The 24510-nt window shown below is 38.7% G+C and overlaps 1 protein-coding gene across 1 annotated transcript in view; it reads right to left on the bottom strand.

Annotated features, from left to right (window-relative positions):
• Positions 1-23822, bottom strand: part of LOC126456992 (kinetochore protein NDC80 homolog) — a 165046-nt gene extending 141224 nt beyond the window's left edge. The window contains exons 1-3 of the mRNA XM_050092955.1: positions 23615-23822; positions 17390-17439; positions 13228-13374 (exon numbers count right to left, since the gene is read on the bottom strand). Coding sequence (XP_049948912.1) covers positions 13228-13374; positions 17390-17421 — 179 coding nt within the window. The 5' untranslated portion in view covers positions 17422-17439; positions 23615-23822. The remainder of the gene's footprint in view (positions 1-13227; positions 13375-17389; positions 17440-23614) is intronic.
• Positions 23823-24510: the final 688 nt, after the last annotated feature.

The raw sequence follows: 24510 nt of genomic DNA, 5'->3' as shown, positions 1-24510 counted from the left end.
TGTTGAATTTATTCACGAATTCTACAATAGGAACACAGTGTATGAAAATGTCTCAACATGTACTGAAACATTGAAAGAAACCTGGATCACTGAACATCACATAAAATTACAACAAACTCTCAAGGCAGTCATCTACTTCATTGAAACATGTCAAAGCACACAAAGTCTTGAACAGAATGGATGCCAACCTCGTGAACTAAGAATATGCACATGGTAAACAGAACACACACACACACACACACACACACACACACACACACACACACGTGGAACGAATGTAATTAGTCCACATGTGGTCAAAGGATATCAGTTAAATTCCAACACATGAATGGAGCGGAACAGAGAATTGCAGAGCAGAGCCTGTCGACACGGAAGGTTCACTGGAAGAACTGTTATTCCGGCTTTAAATTCTATTCCAATGACGACACAAACATCAGACAGTTAAAAGGACCAATCATATCGAAGACTGAGTTATTAACTATTGTAGACTTGCTTTTGACCCACACAAAGAATCGACTGTATGGAAGTTGGGTGAATATCGAAGGTTAAAGTTTCAAATTCTTGTCCACGAAGTCGTGAAATGATACCATTCATCCGTAAAAATGTTAAAATGCTGCAATTTCAGTAAATTTTACAGATAATTGTAAAAGTTGGCAGGTTTGAACTTGGTAACTGATTGTACAGCAGTAAAAAGGAAATGACCGGATCATCAGGAAGTGGTCACTGTAGCAATGTAATCTAAGATCATTATGGAGCAACCACTGTAGTGGAGTCATGAGATAGGGGGAAGAGGTGGTAAAGTTTAAGCTGAAAAGTTGGAAAGATGCCATGGGTGGTACTGAAGTGGGTAGGAGTATCATCACTGAGAAGGCACTGATCAAGATTGATAGACGCTTGTCAATCAGAAAACCCCTACCAGATGAAGTGGTACTTCACCACAGTGGTTGATGAGCTTCCAAAAATATAAATAGGCAAAAGATGTGGAGGGGTAGGTGGGACAGTTATTAGATTAAGGTGGCCATCTCAAGACAAGTAAGAGGCCTGCCTGGAGTTAAAAAAAAATAAAATATTATAAATGGTAATTGTTGTGATCATTTGCACTCATGCACTATTGCTTTTGACACGGTACAGAGGGGAATCCACCACTGACGACACCTGTGTGAACCAATGTACAACCCCTCCAGATGCCCCCTCAGGGCTAGTGTGATTTCAACAGAATGTGTGGAAAGCTCAAAGCACTGGGGATTGGTCATCACTGACGTGCATTTTTTTGGAGAGCAACACAAACTGCAGAACAGAAAGAAATTAGTTGTAGTTCCGAGATAACAGTGATAGCCTTTACATTTCCGTCAGATCATCATATTCATGGTGTCCTTGTTAGGTATGATGGGGTCAAGAGGACAGGTCACATCCCAAGACCACTTTGTCACCAGCAAGGCTTGAACAAAATCAATACACATTAGTTCAGAATCTGACAGTGTGGGAGGGGATCAGGCTCCTCTGGGGTCATCACAGCAACTTTTTTCCAGACTTTATTCCTCCCCTTTCACAATTTTTGATAGCAGATCCACTTTTGCAACTTTTGATGGCAGAGATTTTTGCAATGGCTTATGCAGTGTGGGCAGGGTGACACTAAACTGATGAACATGAGAGATGGTGATACGTACAATGGACACACAAACATTGGTGCTTACAAGGATGATCTACCTAGGATCTCCTGAGTAGCAGGATGACACTATCAAAGCATAAGCATCAGAAACACCTCATGGGCTGTGGAACGTAAAGTTTCACATCACACCTGTACACTACAAATTTTTTGGGGAGGACATTTTCTTCAAAAGCTAAGAAGGAAGCCCCTGTACCCATTTATCCTTGGGACCTTATTTTGTATGTGTTTGATAAAATGTATGCTTCACCATTCTAGAGTAGCCTGTAGCTCCTAGTCTGTCTTAAGTGTAAGGTCTTTGTGTGAAAGATAACCCCCTGTACCATATTCAAAGTTTTGTGTGCAGCAATAGTCACTGGTATGTCACCCAGTCAGTCATATGTCTAAAGAGCTTGAGATTGTGCAGCAGTACAGGCTTTAATCAACAGAGATCCATTACACATTTTCTCAATGAGTCAACTTCTCCATATTTATATTCTCAGTTTTCCACTAAAAGTAATTTTTCCATAGCTGTAAAAGTATATCCAGCTGTTATAGTACATCCAAGGTATTGAATTAATTGCTTTGCTCCCAGTTGTCTGATTTGTCCTCCTTCCAATGAGGTAGTCAGGGACTGCAGTAAGATTGTAACTGTCCACATTGAAATATATAGATCTAGCAGTTAAGAAAGCTGGATCATGACAGACATTTCTTGGTTTAATCTGATATGTTTTAAGCATGAAACATCCACACTGACATCAGCCACTCTGATCAAGCACTCTGCAAAGATCACCTGGCACAATGGTCGTTGCAGGTAATGCCAGTGCCCCAAGAAGAGAGGCAGCTACTGTATTTACTCGAATCTAAGCCGCACCTGAAAAATGAGGCTCGAAATCAAGGAAAAAAATTTTCCCGAATCTAAGCCGCACCTGAAATTTGAGACTCGAAATTCAAGCGGAGGGCTAAGTTTTAGGCCACACCTCCAAATCGAAACAAAGTTGGTCCATTGTAATATGAGATACAATTTAGGTCGAATAAATGACGATACAGCTACAGTAGTTTGCTTCGAGTCGTAAGCTTAGCAGTTAAGCTTTACCATTGCTATGCGTCAGGCGCTCCGTCCTTATTTATACGGGTACCCTTCCTTTTTCACGTGCTTCGTCTGGTTCGAATTGATTGCTTATTTTTCTTTGATGTGATAAGTGCCGTTCTCTTTGTTATAGGTGTTTACGTCACTCTAAGCTGAAAATGCATTACTGTACTGTGTCATGCATTGTTTGTCGCATTCTGATAATAAGTGTTTCCGACATGTCGCCGCTCGCGGCATGGCTTGCTTTTGTGCGCGCTACTACCGCTTACAATAATAATAATAATAATAATAATAATAATAATAATAAATAATAATAATAATTAAAAAAAAAAAAAAAAAAAAAAAAAAAAAAAAGAGAGGAAATGTCTCATTAGCGAAACAATGGCAAGAGACTGCTATTTGTTGTTATTTACACTACTGCTTTCTTTGATAATGATCAACAAATTATAGGCTGCATATGATAGAAGATGTTCTGAACGAGAGTTTAGCGAAAATTTTTCTCGGTTTGAAAATCTCTGCAGACGCCTCTCTAGTGCATTATATTCTGCACAGAAATTAGAGTCATCTTAGATTTAAAAATCTAGTCAATTGCCGTGCTTCAATTCTGACTGTTTCTCTATTAGGCATAAGAATAATACGAATATAAATATGACATGATATGAATATTCTTCAGCGTTTGATGTTGTCTCATTCTAGTTTCGTAGTTTATTAGGCAGACAGGATTTAAATGAGATAGCAGCAAACACGAAACAATTTATGGCAAAATGTTTATATTCGTATTATTCTTATGGTGAAGAGAATACTGAGTGTGATTCACAATTCATAAAAGTTCCTATTAGCAACCATTCAGAACGTAGAGTTGGCCATATTGACGAACATCCCAAATAGTCTTGCAAGTCGGATTTTCATAGTACATTGAAATGCTGCTACATTCGAAGATGTACAATACGGAATTGGTATTTATTTCGTTGGATAATGTGTGAAAATGCAGTGGTCGAAACTCGGGGCGGAGAAAAAACGCTCGTCTTCCACCTTTTTTTCTAATTTTTTTACTGACGCAGAGGTTTTGGCGCCAGTATTTATCTTTGTGCCTGCAAAGCATGCCTGTGTAACGCTACATACATTCGACAGCAGAAATTAGTTGTGGTGGCACCTACCAACATTTTTCAGAACTTTCGCTTACTTTGCACTCGATTCTAAGCCGCAGGCGGTTTTTTGGATTACAAAAATCGGAAAAAAGTGCGGCTTAGATTCGAGTAAATACGGTACTTCTTGGCACGTGTGGGAAGCTAGCAGGTGAGGCATCTGAAGTCTGTTCTCTGTGATGTCAGGGCACTCGGCCAAGAGGGTATATTAATTAACCTACCACATCGAATTGGCTACCACAATGTCTTTTAAAAGCATATTGCAGGCTACATAGTTATTGTTTGCACACTATCATTAAAACTGTAGGCAATTGGTGCTATTTAAGGCGTCCGATCCCCAATTTATCAACCCCACTAGAAAATTTAGAAGATGGACGTCAAACCCAAAAGAGGATGCAACATTACTTCATCCAAAAAACTGATGTAAAGGAAATAGGTCACAATCTGAATGTAAGAAACTATAACCTAAAGAAATAGCTGGGTCTACAATAAAGACTGCCACCATGGGATACAGTGTATGAGAAATAAGGAAGTATCTTGAGGAAACTTGACATTAGTAAAGAAGGTTACAAGCATCAACTTTACAATAGTTAGGTGCTGGGAAATACGCGTAAATTACTGTCAAAACAAGTAAACCACTTTACAATTACTGGAGAATTAATCCACGCAGATTGCAATGGAGTATTTTAAAGACAACTTCAGAAAATTTTCTTTCTGAAATGTCGAAATAAAGTATGTGATGCACTTCATTTTTAAATTAATCTCAAACCAACAAATATGTCATTACACAATGTAGATGTGATGAAAGAAAAGAATTTAATAATAAGAAAGTCAATTAATTGTTCACCCTGTAATGAATTTTCAGACTCTGAATTATCACTGACTTCAGCAAACACGCACAAATTTCGTGGCTGTGACCTGGCTAGTTTGTGTAGGGCTGTGATAAAATATCAAAGCCAAGGATAAATTTAGGGTTTGGATTTCTTTTAAAAGGAAAGGGGTACGAGTCACAATATAAAATGTAAGTCACAAGTAATACATAATTTCCTTAGCAAGCACGTTGAACTTTATGTCTCTAGGGAACAATTCCCAGATCCAAAATGATCTGAAGTGGTATGAGAAGCAGAAGACAGCAAATTTCATAGGCTGTTTGCATCCGCTGGAATTCAGACTCAAGGAATAATTTGAACTTCATGAAAGCAGAAATTCTACATTTTTTGAAGACAATAAAAGGGAGAACAAAAAATTATGATGAAAACCAACCTGGATAGAAAGTGATGAATTCTTGACGCTAATAAAATTTGATGTTGATGAACTAAGATCCAAATTGTTTTGCAAAGAGAAGAAAATATGAATGCAAACTAGCAGTTCAGAAATTGAGTCTCTGTAGAGAAAAATTTTCCATTTAGATTAACACACTAAGAACGCCGAAGTATTGCAAAAACTCTGGGTTCAAAGTCAAAAAGTTGAAACCAGTCGAAGTCGTCATTTAATTGTGACTGGTTGCAGAAAGGTTATATTCAGAAAGCAGAAACTGATGATGGTACATTTAGTGCTGTTTTACATCACATTGTTCAAACTTTGCACAAGCAATAGCTGCTTCACAGAAGATGCTCATCGAACACTTTTGATTGAAGATCACTTCTTTTCTTCTTCTTCTTTTCTTCTTCTTCTTCTTTTTTTATGTAAGGCCTGAAGATGAAGTATATACAGAACAATTCAGTTTGGAATATAATAGAATTTCACTTTAAAAAGACACATAGCTAGAGCAGCGTTGTATAAAGTCAGGAAGAAAGTGGATTTTCAAAACGCAATGTAAACAGACTTTAAACCATGTATATATGTGAGAGTTTCTCACTCTCAGAGAGCTTTTGTAAGTAATATGTGGCATGTAAACAATGTTGAAAGTCAGCTCACTGACAGTATCAAAGTGTCGGGCAAGATTTCAAACAACTGCCCTCTGCGAGTTTAGACATCTGATGTACACAGCAACCTCCATCTCTTGAGAGCTTCACGCCGTAGCTCTCAGACAAGAAAAATTACACCGGCATTATATGAACGCATGGTGTCTGTTCCTACCAAAGAACAGATACCTTGCAGATCCCACATCTGTGAAACACTATATGGAAATTGAAAGGGGGATCACTGCTGTCAATTGCAGCAGGACATTAAACTGAACCCGTGGTGATGAGCAAAAATGTGTACCAGACTCCCTGATTTGAACCCAGGAACTCCTGCTTACTAAGCAAGTCAGTAACCACTGTGCCACTCAGGACACACCTTTATTGCAACTGCACGGACTATCTCGGTATGCCTCGTGGCTGATCCACATTCCCACCGAGCACCACCTATCCACAGTCCCTGTCCCTGGACAGGGTCATTCCCAGGTCCGAATCCCGGTCCAGTATACATTTTTGCTCCTCGCCACTGATTCCGCTTAATGTCCCGCTGCAGCTGACAGCAGTGATCCTCGTTCCATTTACATATACTGGCACTGTCAGGAAAGCTGAGAGTTCCTGCTGTGTCCCAGATTTGTGCTATATTTCAGTTTGTATGTTGCACATCTTGGTAATATATTTTGCCATACTCAATAAAAATACCCTTGACACTGCACATTTTGAGCCACAATATGTGGTGAAGAAATCACCCATTTTATTTCCTAAACAAACAACAAGAGAATTTAGCCTATTTCGAAAGTTCTAGACTAAACAGTGCTACTCAGCAAATAACATATAAAAACATCATAGACATATTAAATAGAATTAACAAATGAAAACAAAGAAATTGTCATTGAAGAGACCAGAATGAATATTAATATGAAAATGAGAAAGAAAGCCTAGCATGCTGCCCACTGTACCACATTAATGATTTGCTCTGCACACATGTACCAGCATTGTCGGGACAGCTGTAACTACTGTCATGATGGATACGCACAGTGAGTGAATGTCAGCAATGTGTTGGCAAAAGAAGTAATGCAAGAAGCTGTCTGGAATCAGACTTCAGACAATGTTGTTCATTCAGTTAGTTTGTACAAGGAAAGATTGTTGGTTACAATGGCTACAGTTTTTAACATCTAAATAGAAGAAGTTTACCAGAATATCTACACATCAAGGAATCAAACAAAGTTGTTTTATGGCACAGATTAAATAACATGGAGAAACAAGTGACATTATGTTTGAAAGTAATTGTTTTAGATCTCAGAAAATTGCCATCTGACTTCAAGTAATACAGCTTTATTGTACCTAAAATATTACACGATGTGATATTTATTGATTATAGTATTAAGGGAATGTTGAAGACAGACGTTCAGGAATTTATGAGCGGTTTCTTAAGCCAACACAAATAAATATGTTGAAATAAACTTATGTCTGGAACTGTTTGATTTATCAAGTATCTGCCCTATTTAACTTTTGAACATCTATAGGAATAAAGATGAAATTCGTGTAATGTCACTTCATCGTAATTGTTATTTTGCCAAATATTAAAGAGAATAAATGTAGCTGATAATAAAAATACTAGTGTCGCAAGCAGTCTGTATTTAACACTACTTGATTTACACATACTAGTATCTAGATTGGCAATTTTGGGCCCCACTTCTAAAGAGTATTTTTGTCCATCTCCGTTGCTGCCATTATCAAAAAATTTTGATATTGTTGTGGCTTTTCCATCACTAGGTCTACAATGAGATTCTTGTATGCTCCAAAATCATTCCACCACCTAATCTGCTCTCTTATCCAACATGAACATAGATGTTTACGTTTTTTCTTTGCCACTACAAGTATTAAGAGTGAAGCTGCAGCCCGACAGTCTTCCATCACAACCTCTTCCTTCATGCACAGAACTAAGACAGAAAAATCTCACAGCGAGTAACCTCTCAGCTCTCACACACACTCTCCCTGCCGTCTGTAGACACTTCTGACATTGTTATCGCAAGATTTTCATACTCTTGCAGAAAGTACTCGCAATGTACTATCAGACAGTAATTATCAGCTGAAATTTGCCCCTAGTGCAAACAATTTTGAAGTACTATTGGGCAGTACCAAACTGTCTGAGAGCACAAAACTCTCATACATTCCAGCCCTTATATAGCAATGTCCTGATTGTTGGTAATGACAAGTAGGCAACTGACATTTTTCTAAAGTTTTTACAACACAAACTCAAGAGAAATACAAGATGTGTATAAAAAGCTCAGAAAATATTCTCAGAAAATAAAGGAAACAAGAGTTACACACAAATTAGTTTTACTGGCCTTCGTAGTTATCACCATTAGCTACAACACTTCAGACATCAGTTGTGAAGCTGTTGGAAACAGCTAACACTTCTTGCGGAATCACTAAGCACTCTGCCCACGCATTGTTGGCTATCTGCAACATCTGTGAAGTTTAAGCCTTTCAGGGCTAATTTGAGGCAGGGAAACAGAAAGAATCCTGCTAGCACAAAATCTGGAGAATAAGGAGGGTGTTTAAGAACAGTCAACTTGAATAGAGAGAGAAAGTTTAGCATGAGGATCGCAGTGTGCATGCAGGTGTTGAAGAGGAAAGTCCACTCTCCATTCCAGTTCAGTTCTGGATGAACCCACCAGACGTGTTGCAGCAGCCATTTTATAACTTGCTTGTAAACTGTGTTGACTGTCACTTGGGTAGATATTCACAATAGATCGAGTCCTTGCTGTTGAAAAAGGCTATCATCATTATCATCGATTATGTTAATTGACTTTTTTTGGGAGGTGGGGAAAGATGAACACCATGTCACTGACTGTCACTTGATCTCCAGATCATATTGGTAGCACCAGACCTCATCTCTAGTGATTGTTTCCAAAAACTGTGGATTCCAATTAGACATTCCAATGAATTTTTCCAAATGTTTCAATCCAAGTTTGCTTCTGCTCATCTGTCAGTGCGTGCACTACAAACTGGACACAAATCTTCCACTTTTTCAAATATTTGTTAGCAATAGTGCTTCATTGTCTTTGTTTATCTTCAAGTCTTTTGTTATCATTTTCAAAGACAGCCGCATCACTTTGTCACCATCATTCTAAGTTGTCTAGGATTGTGCTCGTTGTCACTCGTCTAACGTGGCTCATCCTCAACACCATTCTTTCCTTCTCTAAAGCATTTAACCCACTCAAACATACTTTTTACTCATTGCTTCAACACATATGCTGGCACAAACATTTCAAAGTCTCTGTTTTTCCTAATTTGAAGCAGAACTTCATGTTAACACATGGCTCAGTTTTTGTGTTACATTTTGTTATGACGAAAGTTCTCACACTGACCCATTAACTTGGTTGCACTTTTCATAACTGCTTCACTTCAGTGATTTGCATTATAAGGGGCACTCATTGACATGCATTTCAATGGATGTGAGAAGGGACCTCATCCTAACCAGTGCAGTTTTTAACGTACGGGACCTTGCACCAAATTTTTCAGTTGCACTTTGTATACAAAAAATACTGGAAAGATTTTGACTGGCGGAGTCCAATACAATGCAAATTCTCACTGAACACAAGAAAATACTAAAAAATGAAGGAGATTCAAACTCTGTCTCTTATTATGAGACAACTGCAGTTCTTGTGTATCCAACAGCTCATCCAAACACCAATCTTGCCGTGAATGAAGCTGCTTGAGCAATGGGAAAACCAACAACTACGGACTGGAACAGAATGAAACATATTTCACTCTCTGAAAGATGCATTGAAAGATAGCATTATTGATGACACAGAAGATGGCTTCAGTATCTACAATGATGCTGATTTTGCTGGTGATGTTTACATATGGTATGCAACAACTGCCATTGTGGCAAAGTACTGTGGTGTGGCAAATCACCGACACATTGTAGCATTATTCACAATTGAAGCATGAATTACTTCAAAGCAGAAAGCCAAAGAATTAATCTAGCAAGACACTATCCGAATTACTTGAAATGCTAGAATAGGCTCCACATTAATAAAGCTAGGCTAGTGCCTTACAACTAGTAAAAAAACCCTGTATATCTCTGACAGTCAAAACATATACAGGTTCAACACTTCTTTGTTTATGAGATGTTAAAGAATGGTGAAATTATTTTGATACATACTACTGGAAAGAGTCAGTTGGCTATCTTCTGACACTTTACCATGTTTCGTATAATTTGCAGAAATTGGCATGTAGGAAGTCATATGGTACGTCTTCATTTGTGTATTTTATCCTTTTCGGAGGATGTCTTATCATGAAACGCAAAAACTGTTGAAGATTCGCTGTAATCCACATGCTATTCTCAAATATCATTGACTTTATGAAAAATTTTGAAACTTTATTAGGTGTTTGAACCCTTAAGTTTACGTTGGTAAAGCCTGCCGCCAGCAGTCATGGAAAGATAAGATGGTGGAATAGCTGATTTCTGTAGCAAATGACTTAACAATGTTTTTGTTTTGATTGTAGGAGAATTATTGAGAATTTAAAGTAAAAATAACATTAACAACACAAGTCAAAGCATGATCAAACTGAAGTTTTGGAGAAACTATGTTTGCAGGAGTAAATATACACAAAAAGTGTAGCAAGTGACTAACAAGGAGTTTTCATTAATTGCTTCTGTTGCATTTTGGCATTTCTGTTATTGATATGCATACTGCAGGGCTCTACACAAATAAACAGACAATGGAAAATGGGAGTATCAGCTTTCAAGATAACATAGGCTTTTGGCTACACTACAAATCAGTCTGTCACCTCCATTATGACTCCACTTGTGCATTTGTTGGCTTCACCAACTCAACCAAATCGTGATCTTTCATCTTAACCTCAACCTCGGATTAGGTTGTTGTTGTTGTGGTCTTCAGTCCTGAGACTGGTTTGATGCAGCTCTCCATGCTACTCTATCCTGTGCAAGCTTCTTCATCTCCCAGTACCTACTGCAACCTACATCCTTCTGAATCTGCTTAGTGTATTCATCTCTTGGTCTCCCTCTACGATTTTTACCCTCCACGCTGCCCTCCAATGCTAAATTTGTGATCCGTTGATGCCTCAAAACATGTCCTACCAACCGATCCCTTCTTCTAGTCAAGTTGTGCCACAAACTTCTCTTCTCCCCAATCCTATTCAATACCTCCTCATTAGTTACGTGATCTACCCACCTTATCTTCAGCATTCTTCCGTAGCACCACATTTCGAAAGCTTCTATTCTCTTCTTGTCCAAACTGGTTATCGTCCATGTTTCACTTCCATACATGGCTACACTCCATACAAATACTTTCAGAAACGGCTTCCTGACACTTAAATCTACACTCGATGTTAACAAATTTCTCTTCTTCAGAAACGATTTCCTTGCCATTGCCAGTCCGCATTTTATATCCTCTCTACTTCGACCATCATCAGTTATTTTACTCCCTAAATAGCAAAACTCCTTTACTACTTTAATTGTCTCATTTCCTAATCTAATCCCCTCAGCATCACCCGATTTAATTTGACTACATTCCATTATCCTCATTTTGCTTGTGTTGATGTTCATCTTATATCCTCCTTTCAAGACACTGTCCATTCCGTTCAACTGCTCTTCCAAGTCCTTTGCTGTCTCTGACAGAATTACAATGTCATTGGCGAACCTCAAAGTTTTAACTTCTTCTCCATGAATTTTAATACCTACTCCGAATTTTTCTTTTGTTTCCTTTACTGCTTGCTCAATATACGGATTGAATAACATCGGGGAGAGGCTACAACCCTGTCTCACTCCTTTCCCAACCACTGCTTCCCTTTCATGGCTTTCAGATTAGGCTAAAGATCTGATTACAAACAAGATGTACATTTTGCCTTTGAGACATTATTTTTCAACACAGACAGTGCAAGAGTGATGTATAGAACAAGAGAACCTCGTGTCAATGACAAAAACAGAAAAATGAAGAAATGGACGTTCACACAATGCAAGTAATTTGTATAATTTTGTTATACGAGGGAGGACCCACAAATAACCGGAATTTCTTTCTAGAAAGCATATACTTTATTGTTTTCAAATACAGCCTTAATCTCCTTTGAAGTACTCTCCATTAGTATTAATACACTTGTCCAAATGTTCATTCCAGTGTTCGAAGCACCTTTTAAATTTGTCCTCTTTGATACCTGCTAGCACTTTCATGACATTGCATTTTACGTCTTTCACATCCGCAAAACACTTCCCTCTCAAGTCTCTTTTCATCCTCGGGAATAGGAAGAAGTCCGAGGGTGCTAAATCCGGCGAATAGGGCACGTGGGTCAAGGTAGTTGTCTTCGTTGAGGCCAAAACCTGGTGAACGCTTACAGCCGTGTGCGCGGGAGCATTGTCGTGATGCAGGAATCACACGTCAGAATCCAACAAAGCCGGACCTTTTCGCGACAAACTTCTGCGAAGCTGTTTCATAACCTCCAAATAGAATTGTTGGTTTACTGTCTGGTTTACAGGGACAAATTCAAGATCCCTTTGATGTCAAAAAAACAGATCAACATCATTTTCATATTCGATTTCACTTGTCGAGCTTTTTTTGGTTGAGGTGAGCCAGGTGACTTCCACTGTGATGACCGTTGTTTACTTTCTGGGTCGTACCCATAGCACCATGACTCATCACCTGTAATGATTTTGTTGAAAAAATGTGGATCATCTTTGAATGCATCCTTCATTTCGAGGCAGGCTTGAACGCGACGATCCCTTTGATCTCCGGTAAGAAGCTTCGGCACGAATTTTGCTGCCACTCTTCGCACCCCCAAATCGATGGTCAAGATGCGCTGAATTGAGCTCCAGGACAACCCGGACAATTTCTTGAGTTGGTCCATTGTCCTGCGTCGATCTTCACTGATGAGATCACGGATTTTGTCGATGTTGTCTTCTCTTCGAGCAGTTGAAGGTCGACCGGAACGTGGCTAATCTTCAACCACCATTTCTCCCTTTTTAAACTAAGAAAACCATTCGCACAATTGCGTTTTACTAAGAGCATGGACTTTGTAGGCTGCCTGAATCATCGCAACAGTTTCTGCTGCGTTCTTGCCGAGCAAGAAACAAAACTTCACTGCCGCACATTGTGTCACGTCTGCACTGTACGCACACTCAAAAAACTGTCAAAGAAACCACACTTCTCACTGTTGGGTGACGCAGCGTGGCAGAATGACTCAGCAGAGCTCCTACTACAACCCTCTGGTGGTGCAACCTGCTACTACAAGTACATGATGTGCAGCATTACGATTCCAGTTACTTTTGGGTCCCCCTCGTGTATCAACAAATGTAGAACATTGACAGCCCTTTGAAACCAAATGGGTATCCCATTAATAAATATTCTTATATGAGACTTAACCAAATTTAATAATTTTAGTACCAAAATCTATAATTTAAAAAGACAGAGGATACAATACCTTGTTGAACTTCTGCTTATGGCACTGTTCTGTCTTACAAGTGGAGTGCTATACATACATTGAGTATTTGGACCCACAGAACTAGAGCGCTGATGCTTGGCTCCTAAGGGCACTGGGAGTGCTGATTTCCTGTCACAGCTTTGAGCCCTGTATAGCAGGAAGAACAAAATATGTATAAATCATGGATAACTAGTAGAAAAACTTACTGGCTGTATCACTTCCCAACATAAATAACTCTTTCGTATCTGCAAAATTATGCAAAAATGGTTGTTTCATAATAAAAATCATGGCAACAAGCAATACTGACTCCAGCATCAGGGGGATTCCCATATTTTCTTCTAATAAATAAAAATACTACTTGAAACAATATTTCGAGAAGGAAAATTACTACTCACCATATAGTGGAGATACCGAGTCACAGGTAAGCACAACAAAAAGACTCTCACAATTATAGCTTTCGGCCATTAAGGCCTTCATCAACAAAACACACACACACACACACACACACACACACATCTTACACACGACTGGGGTCTCAGGCAATTGAAACCACACTGCGAGCAGCAGCACCAGTGCATGAATGGGAGTGGTGACACTGGGGGTAAGGAGGGGGCTGGGGCGGGGAGGGGGAGGGATAGTATGGTGGGGATGGTGGGCAATGAATTGCTGCAAGTTAAGACGGAGGGCAGGGGAGAGGTAGAGAAGGGGAGGGGGGGGGGGGGGGGGGGAGTAGCGGAAAAGGAGAGAAATAAAAAGACTCTGTGTGGTGGTGAATGATGACTGTGTAATGCTGGAATGGGAACAGGGAAGGGACTGGATGGGCGAGGACTGTGAGTCCCCGAAGGCTGAGGCCAGGAGGGTTTTGGGAACATAGGATGTTGGTGGGAAGGATTCATACGGCACAGGCTGTGAAGCAGTCATTGAAATGAAGGATATCATGTTTGGCAGCGTGTTCAGTAACAGGGTGGCCCACTTTTTTCCTGAGCACAGTTTGTTGGTGGCCATTCATGCGGACAGCCAGCTTGTTGGTAGTCATGCCCACATAGAATGCAGCACAGTGGTTGCAGCTTAGCTTGTAGACCACATGACTGTTTTCACAGGTCTGGAGAAAAAAGGGTTTATTTTTACAAAACAATACTTTTCCCTACTTTTCAACATAACCCACTTGAACATTTATGCACGTGTTCCAATGAGCCACAATTTTTTTTATTCCACCTGCAAAGAACTCTTTATCTTTATGTTTGAACCAATTTTCCACAAACTTTTTCATATCCTTGTTGTCCTGGAACCTCTTCCCATGTGATGCCTCCTTCAGTGCACCAAACAAATGGAAATTACTGGGTGCTAAATCAGGACTGTAAGGGGGATGAGGCAGTACTTCCCAGCCCATTTTGTCAGTGGTTTCACCGGTTAGTTGAGCAACACGAGGATGTGCGTTGTCTTGCTGGAGAATCACACCTTCCCTCTGAGATCCATGACATCTCACTCTCATGGCTGGCTTCATCTTGTTTAAAAGCAAATATAAATTGTATTGGCTGTTTATTGTACGCTGCTCTTCGAAATAATCATGAAAATCTGGACATTCAACATCCCAAAAAAACTGTCAACATGACTTTTCCAGCTGACGCTTGGGTTTTGAAATTTTTGTTGACATGTGAGTTGGTGTGCTTCCACTCCATGCTTTGTCTTTTTGATTCTGGCTCATAATAGGGAACCCAAGTTTCATGACAAGTTAAAATTTTGTTGAGGAAGTGCTCACCTTCTCTTTCATAATGTTCCTTTAGTTCTGTGCACACTCTCAAACTTGTTTCCTTGTGTAGTCATGCCAACTCCTTTAGTACCCATTCTGCACATGTTTTGCGGTACTTCAGCTTGTTACAGATAATTTTGTTAACTGTACCAATACTAACTTGAACCCTATCAACTATCATTTCCACAGTCACATAGAGGTCAACACAAACAATGTCATCAATTCGACTTTCAAGTGAGGGAGTTGAAACTCCGACTGGTCAGCTTGAATGGTGTTCTTCAGTCACAGAGTCACGACCATTTTTGAACTGCTCTACCCACTTGTAAAAATATGCACGATTTCTACGACCTTCACCATAAGCTTTAGACATTTTACAGCATATATTCACTGGTTTCTCACCTTCAGCAAGTAAAAAAAACGAATAACAGAACGTTTTTCAGCTATTGCGGATGTTTCAAGTGGACTCACCATCTTGAAACGTATTTTTGAGATTATAAACAAAACACTGTTGATACATCAACTAATGAGGGCTCATCCCACTGATGCCAAGTTAAAGCCATAAAAGTACCCAACTTGCCCAAGTAACAGTTTTTTCCCCAGACCAACTTGTATCTTTAATTATTGAATGACTCTCGTATATTGTATGGGTTGGGTGGACGGGGGAATACCACTGTGGATAGGGTGGGAAGGATAGTGGGCAGGACATTTCTCATTTCAGGAAACGATGAGAGGTAATTAATACCCTGGCGGAGGATGTAATTCAGTTGCTCCAGTCCTGGGCGGTACTGAGTTACGAGACGAATGCTCGTCTGTGGCTGGACAATGGGACTTTGGGAGGTGGTGGGAGACTGGAAAGATAAGGCATGGGAGATTTGTTTTTGTACAAGGTTGGGAGGATAATTACAGTCAGTGAAGGTTTCACTGAGACCCTTGGTATATTTCGAGGGGGACTGCTCGTCACTGCAGATGTGACGACCACATGTGGCTTGGCTGTACAGAAGGGACTTCTTGGTATGGAATGGGTGGCAGCTGTCGAAGTGGAGGTATTGCTTATGGTTAGTAGGTTTGATATAGACGGAGGTACTGATGTAGCCATCTTTGTGGTGGAGGTCAACATCTAGGAAGATGGCTTGTTAGGTTGAAGCAAATGGGGGAGAAGTTGAGGTTCTGAAGGAATGTGGATAGGGTGTCCTCACCTTCGATCCAGATAGCACAGGTGTCATCAATGAATCTAAAGCAGGTGAAGGGTTTAGGATTCTGGGTTTTTAGAAAGGGTTCCCCTAGATGACCCATGAATAGGTTGACGCAGGATGATTCCATGCAGGTGCCCACAGCCGTACCCCGGATTTGTTTGTAGGTAATGCCTTCAAAGGAGAAGTAATTGTGGGTGAGGATATAGTTGGTCATGGTGACTAGGAAAGAGGTTGTTGGTTCAGAATCCGTTGGGTGCTGGGAAAGGTAGTGTTCAACAGCAACAATAGGAATGTTGGTGTACAGGGGGGTGGTATCAACTGTGACGAACAAGGCACCATGTGGTAAAGGGTCAGGAACTGTGGAGAGTATGTGGGGCTAATGGTTGGTATCTTTTATATAGGAGGGTAGGTTCTGGGTAGTAGACTGAAGGTGTTGGTCTACGAGAGCAGAGATTCTCTCAGTGGGGGCACAGTAACCTGCCACAATGGGGTGCCCTGGGGGTTAAGTTTATGGACTTTAGGAAAAGGTAGAAGGTAGGAGTGCAGGGAGTTGTAGGGGTGAGTAGAGAGATGGACTCCAGGGAGAGGTTCTAGGTTGAGCCTAAGGATTTGAGTAGTGACTGGAGATCCTGCTGGATTACTGAAATGGGGTCACTGTGAAAAGGTTAGTTGGTGGAAGTATCTGACAGCTGGCGGAGTCCTTCCGCCAGGTAATCCTTGCGGTTCAAAACAACAGTGCTGGACTACTTGAAAGATACTCATAAAAGTGATGATAAATCTTCCAAATTTGAAGCTGCAACTGTTGTATAGGGTACTGAATAAACAATATGGATGAATTGAAGCCCTCAATATCATCCATCGACTTTGAGCAACACATCAAACTTGTGGACATAAGCAACTCTTCAAATTTCAATGGTAAAAAATAGGTACACTTCTGATCTCACACTTGTTGGCTTTGACAATTCACAGTCCTCCCCTCACCTTTCAACCTAACCTTGACCTCAAAATGTCTACCTACATTCCAAAAAATAACAATGACACAAAACAGTTACAGTCAGTGTCCTGTTCTCTCTCTATTTTTAGAGATATGACTTCACATGTCACACTGTTACCTCACTGGTCTATTATTGGTAGAATCAACTGACTCAATGACATCGCACAAAAATATATTGAATAATAAACATTTTGTTTATGAATGGTAACAATCTGCAGCACTGACCTTCGTCCACTTCCTATTTCACGGAGTGCCATTTTACTCACTCTTCAAACCTGCAATGAGAGGAGACCATTAACTTTATGGTATAAGTACACACAACCTAGCAATAAATTAAGACATCCAATGCTAGAAGGAGCTTCTGAATAACAAACAATGAACATAAACATTGGTTTGTTGTTAAATGCAGACTTCAGACAATAGTCATAAGTATATGGCAATTAAAATATATAACAAATTGTCTAAAAATGTGTCAATCAAACCTGACAAATTATTTAAAGAAAATGCACATACCTTCTTGTTAACTAATCCATTCTATTCATTAGAAGAATTTTTAGAAATGCCTAATATAAACTTAAATAGGTAAAAATTTATTTTGTAAAATTAATAGGTTAAGTGAACTGACGAAGTCTATTGCATGTAATAATGCTGAATGACCAATAAAGAATCTGAATCTGAATTCATAGTCAAGAAGTAAATCTGCATACAAAATTAGGTTCTGGAAGACATTTATTATGCAGATGTTTTTAAGAGCATTGTGTGTTTAATGTTCCATTCTGTACATTATATCTGTAATGATACCAGCTCCCTTTCCAAGTTTATGGGTGCATCAATATAATAACATTTTGATTTTATAGACTACCACGCTATAACAAATATATTAAAGGTTTTGTCTCCAGAGCAAACGCAGAAACTGTTTGCTATACACAGTTCGGGATTTTCTAATCTCATAATGATTTTAACTGAGAGTTGTATTAAGATCAATGAATGCAATCAAACAATTTGCTTTCTAGGACTTATTTTTTGTAATGAAAACTAACATCAAACCAAAACTAAAGTAACATATGTATGGAAAACTTTTTTACTTATCATCATCATACATATGTACAAACTGAAACAAAAGGTGACAATGCTGCTTTTTTGAACCAGATTCCCACATATGGTGAAAGATAATTTGTATGTTTCCTTATGGTCCTGGATGACTTCCTACTTAATCCTTGAATTACCTCCAAGAACAACCAGTCTTTAGTGAAGCAGGGAAACCTTTATTACTGGAAGTGATTCAAATATATATAATTGTAATGACTAATTTTGACAGAATCTTTCATATTAAAATAATAAAAAAGCATGCCAGGTTTCACAAAAGCTGCAAAAAATCATGCACCTAAAATAAAGAAAGACATTTATTCAGTTGAAGCAAAGACAAAGGTTGTTATGTAAGGCAGATACCAACATATACTACAGACATATTTTTCAGAACCTTTGAATCCTTACACTGAATTTCAAATAGTCACCCTTTTTGTTGAAGATCATAAAATTCAGTTTCATCTCAACTGTGTTTTAACACAATATAAGAGACAAAAATGATTTTTCTAATGACATTCATCCTTGCCCCAGTGTGCAATGTTTCATGCCTCAAAGTGGTCTATTCTGCACATCTTCCGGAAGCTTTCAACCATGGGATCATATTCTGAGGAACATGTGCCGGGAAAGTGTTGAAGGAATCGAAAAGAGCTGTATGAATAATAAACAGCACCAACAGTGCTCATTCCATTGAGTCATTTAAAATGAGAGAAATTCTGACAGTCTCATGTGACTATTATTTATTTTTGAGTTCCACAGTTACTTGATGTGAGTATCAATAGGCTGTAGAATATGTCAGATTATTACAGTAACAGCCTTATGTAAGTCGTCATGAGGCTTACAATCTAAATCATATGTAAACAGATAAATGAGGTACAAGTTTTCAAATAATTCAGATCATGGTAGTAAAAATGGGTACATAACCAAACCATAAGGTTTATATTCTAATTCATATAAAAAGCATTCTGTCAACAATCAATAAACCTGTAATAGATATTCTTTTTCACAGGAATGTCTAAAATTAAACACATTTCACTAACAATTACACATTGTCAAAAAATATATAAGTTCCAAAGACAAAGCTTTAGTTGATTTTTCAATTTAGTCTTATCCCCTGTGATCGATTTAATACAAACTGAATGTTTATCGTATACTTTTATGCTTGAATAATATACTCCTTTCTGTAACATGCCGAGAGTTTTTTTTGTCTCTTTGTGAAGATCATGTTTACTTCTTGTGTCATGATCATGATATTCATTGTTCCTCCCATAAACTGTCTGATTATGTTCAAAAAGCACATAAGTGAAAGAATGTACTGGCAAGGCAGTGAAAAGATCCTCAGCTGTTTCAATAAATTTCTGTAAGGGCATCTGGGATGCACTCTATCCATAATTCTGATGACTCTTCTCTGCAATAAAGACTTTATATGCTCGTAACTTGTTTCCCCAGAACATGAAGCCAAATGTCGCAAGTGAATGGAAATATCCAAAGTATGCAGCTTTGATTCTATGTAAGTCACAAACACACAAAATTGAGTGAATGGCAAATGCTGCTGCATTCAGACTTCTACATAGACCCACGATGCGAATTGACCAGTTTAGATTGTGGTTCATGTGTAATCCCTCAAATTTGGACACTGAGAGACAGACCATTTGAAGTGAACCAATCTAGAGCTTCTTTGAATACAGTGGACACAGAGTTATGTAGATTGCAGTTTGGTACTTTTTATCACTGGTAATGATAGTATCATCCACAAATGGAGTGAAGTGTGCTTTTCGTGTGTATTACACCACGGCATATCATTGAGATGGATTAAGAAAAGTAAGAGACCAAGCACCGAGACCTGTGGTACTCCACATTTCACTGTGCCCCAGTCAGAGAAGACAGATGCCATTGCAGAATTATTCAGTACTACCTTCTGTTATCTAGATATGATATGAGCCACATAGCCTACCAACTTTACCAAATAAGTCACAGTGCTCAGCCATCATAACTGGAATTTTGTTATCTACACAGTTGAATGCTTTAGATACATAACAAACATTCCGACTGATGACATTTTATCATTTACGGATTTGAGAGTTGGTTGACAAATGTAAGAATGGTGTGTTTAGTTGAAATATCCTTTTGGAATCCAAACTGCTGTTTATTAAGGGTGTTATGTTTATTAAGATGATCCATAATTCTCTTTAACGTATTTCTCTAGGATTTAAGATAGCCTTGTTAGCAATGAAACTGACCAGTATTTGGAAACCTCAGCTTTATCACCTTTCTTTAGGAGTGGTTTAACAATTGCATTTTTGAGTTGTTAATTTATAGACTCATTACATTATGTGACAGAGAACTTTAAGAATAAAGTTGCAGTGGTGCTCGAGTACTTTTATTTTTCCATTTGGCTTATTAGGCTATTTTATCAATCTCATCGATTGTAATATGGGGTATTTGCAGCTGACTAATTTTGTTCTGCACTACTTTTTGAAGAAGGTTCATGGTTTCAACCATTAGATCTTTTAGCACCAATTTGATTCACTTCTGTTAAAAAATGGTTGCTGAAGATATTGAGAACTACATCACCCTCATCAACCATGCTTCCATTATGACACAGTCTGATACTGTCTGTACTTTCTGAAAATTTTTTTTTTTCCTGCCTCCATTTTGACCGCCTGACAAATAGTGTTGATTTTATTATTTGATCTGTCAATTTCAGATTTAATAAACATGCTCTTGATTGAAACTTCCTGGCAGATTAAAACTGTGTGCCGGACCAAGACTCGAACTCGGGACCTTTGCCTTTCACGGGCAAGGCTCTACCAACTGAGCTACCCAAGCACGACTCACGCCCCATCCTCACAGCTTTACTTCTGCCAGTACCTCGTCTCCTACCTTCCAAACTTTACAGAAGCTCTTCTGCGAACCTTGCAGGACTAGCACTCCTGAAAGAAAGGATATTGCAGAGACATGGCTTAGCCACAGCCTGGGGGAGGTTTCCAGAATGAGATTTTCACTCTGCAGCGGAGTGTGCGCTGATATGAAACTTCCTGGCAGATGAAAACTGTGTGCCGGACCGAGACTCGAACTCGGGACCTTTGCCTTTCACGGGCAAGGGCTCTACCAACTGAGCTACCCAAGCACGACTCACACCCCATCCTCGCAGCTTTACTTCCGCCAGTACCTCGTCTCCTACCTTCCTTTGCCCGTGAAAGGGAAAGGTCCCGAGTTCGAGTCTCGGTCCGGCACACAGTTTTAATCTTCCAGGAAGTTTCATATCAGTGCACACTCCGCTGCAGAGTGAAAATCTCATTATGCTCTTGATTGTTTGATTACATCCTTTAGAATGCTACCTATTTGCAGTGCTCCCTGTCCTGAGGTTTGTTAGAATTTCTGAGCAAAACAAAGCATTCTCTTTGTTTTGCAGGAAATTTTGATTCCCTTAGTGGGGCACTGTCTCCTGTAACCACTAAGTTTGGTACTTCTTGGAATTCCCTTAGGAAATACAGCTTCAAAAATGGTTACAAATTCATTTAGGAACAAGTTAAATTTATCACTTACATTTTTAGTGTTATATACTGTGTCCCATTCTAACCACCGCAAATGTCTGCTGAAGGCTTCCAGATTCTCACTGTCGAGTAGTCTACAATATATCTATTGTTAAAACTATTCTTGTTAGTGGGGCTTACATCATGGATTTTTAACTGCAGCCTATCATGGTCAGAAAAGCCATTTAAGATTTGTGTTACAGATATATTATCAATTCTGTTACTGTCTACAAATATATTGTCAATCAGACTGGTGCAGTCCTTTGTCACTCTTGTGGCAAAGTCAACTCGGATTAAAAGAGTGCATTAGATTCTCAAAATCTGTTCTACCACTATTACCAGTATGAAAATTTACATTAAAATCACCAAGGATGATTTGAAAATGAGAAAGTTAAAAGTGATTCTACTTGCTTGTGAAATATACTAACTTTCCTGAGGGAGCTCTCCAAACAATATGAGCAAGTGCAAAATAGTGTGTTACACTGTGGACTTAAACTGTACAAGGGCCTGCCACAACAAATTAGAGGTATAAACGACAAAGTACTTTAGCTAAAAGCTTAATAAACATTAAATAGCATTAAATGAACTTTTAAAATAGCACAAAAAAGTGGCGTAATGGCCTTGAATGTGTAATATTGAACTATATAACCTGGCTAGAAAGAAGTGCTATACAAGACTAATTATACAACCTACAAAAATTATAATAAATTATATCATTTTAGTAAGAATGATTGCATTAACCACTGATAACATCCATAATTTTGGTCCAAGCTGCCGGAGTTGGCAATCATATGTGCGTGAGGTGTGCTTGCCTGTGTGTATTGGATGGTTTGTATTTCTCTTTTGCTGATGAAGGCTGTAACTGAAAGCTTTCTGTAAGTGTCTTACTTGCTCCTGTCTGCAACTTAACATGTCTTCTTTACGGTTAGCAGTAATCATAATACAACATACATTGTATCATTGATGAAGGAATAAACAAATCAATGAAGACTTTGCCTTCGAATAAAGTATTCAGTGTGGAGTTTTGCACTATGATGCAAATGCCTTTTAAAAGCTCTTACACAGCAAAGTTAGATATAGAGAATCCCACCACCAGACACGAAAATTACAAATTAACCTATCAAGGATTCCAACAGGTGTATCTGACGACCTAGATCCAAGGATTAAAAATTCCTCTTAGCTATGCGATTAGTACCAGTGATTGCTGCAAAGTTACATAATAAGTAGTGTTTCATAAACAAGTTCTTGTGAAGCCATCTGAGAGGGAGGGGTAGTTTGCTCAACAGAAGAGAATCACATGAAATTGACTGGAGGGGAATCGAGTTCAAACAATCGAGAGAAACTTGAGTGGCTTCACATACTTTGAGTACCACCAGGTCGGAGGCACAATTTATCATCGCATAGACAAACTGGGAACGTTTGTCAATAAAATTTACTTCACAGTGAAAATATCTAAGGTGTTATGGAAGTTTATTACAAAGAACTGTAGTGACACACGATGAAAGTTCCAAATGTGGAATGTATGTAGTACAGAATGTCATGTACGCCCCATATATCCATTTGAAGAACGGTGAAAACGGACAGTAGATAAAGTTTTATTTTTTGAATTAATACTGAAAATCTGCCTCAAATTCACATTCAGTCATGGCGGCATCACACGTCCCGAACTCTGTCAAAATCTATACGCCGTACCAAAAACCGAACATAACACAACTAATTAAATTTGAAATTTTAGAACCCCATACAAACAAAATGCTTTATGTGCTTCCTCCAATCTAGTTTCAATGGAGGAAAAACACCATTAGCTATCCTGAATCAAAAAATTGCTTACCCACAGCACAAAGAATGGACCAGATTTCCCAATTACGGCAGTAAATAAACAAATACGAAACATCGAACCAGGCAACAATATTTCACAAATTCAATAACACGTCGAAGAAAAAGTACACAGTTAAAGTAACGAGTCGTCACAATTCATCTCTACGGTTGAAAATAAACAATATTCCACACTTCCCGGGCTTTTTCAACTGCGATGACAAATGAAAATACGAACCAAAGATTATCTATTTCAAACAGTTTTTGCAGAAGTATCTCGACATAGACTGGCTGTGCGTAACCCTCTTGATATTCAAAAATTCAATTTTAAGCAGGTTCACATGATACAATTTGTTTTCACACATATAGGTCTCCGAAAATTTCACGTTATCATCTGATTCGAGTACTGTAGACTTACCATCTATGGTTCTAAAGTAGAACAATCAGATGAACGACAAATGAGATAACATTTAATGTTTTAAAATTTTATTTTCAATTTGAACAGAAGAATAATTTGATATGATTTTGAATGACAAAAGCAATTAATAACATATATATTCATTTTCATTCAGTTTTGTTAAAATTTGCGGAAAATATACAAAATAAAATAAGTTACTTTGCGTACTTTTGTTCGTCACGTAAACAACGCACATTTGATCGTTTCTATTTATCCACAAGTTTTGAATTGTAATTGAGGTGTCTAGGAAATTATTCTTGCTTAATCTAGACTAAAGCTGAAATTTGTTTGCCATGAGTGAGAAGTGTATGACTTGCCATATGATTGTTAGTTCTGATGTGTGGTGTGAGGGTTGTTGCGGTTTCTCTCCGCTGCAGAGTGAAAATCTCATTCTGGAAACTTGAATTGTCATAGACAGTAGCTCCATCCTGTGTGTTCACCATGAGATCTGGAGT

The sequence above is a fragment of the Schistocerca serialis genome, chromosome 2 (genome assembly GCF_023864345.2).
Source record: "Schistocerca serialis cubense isolate TAMUIC-IGC-003099 chromosome 2, iqSchSeri2.2, whole genome shotgun sequence".
Lineage (NCBI taxonomy): Eukaryota > Metazoa > Arthropoda > Insecta > Orthoptera > Acrididae > Schistocerca > Schistocerca serialis.
The sequence above is the reverse complement of the archived record's forward strand: the minus strand, read 5'-3'. Positions and strand labels throughout refer to the sequence as shown.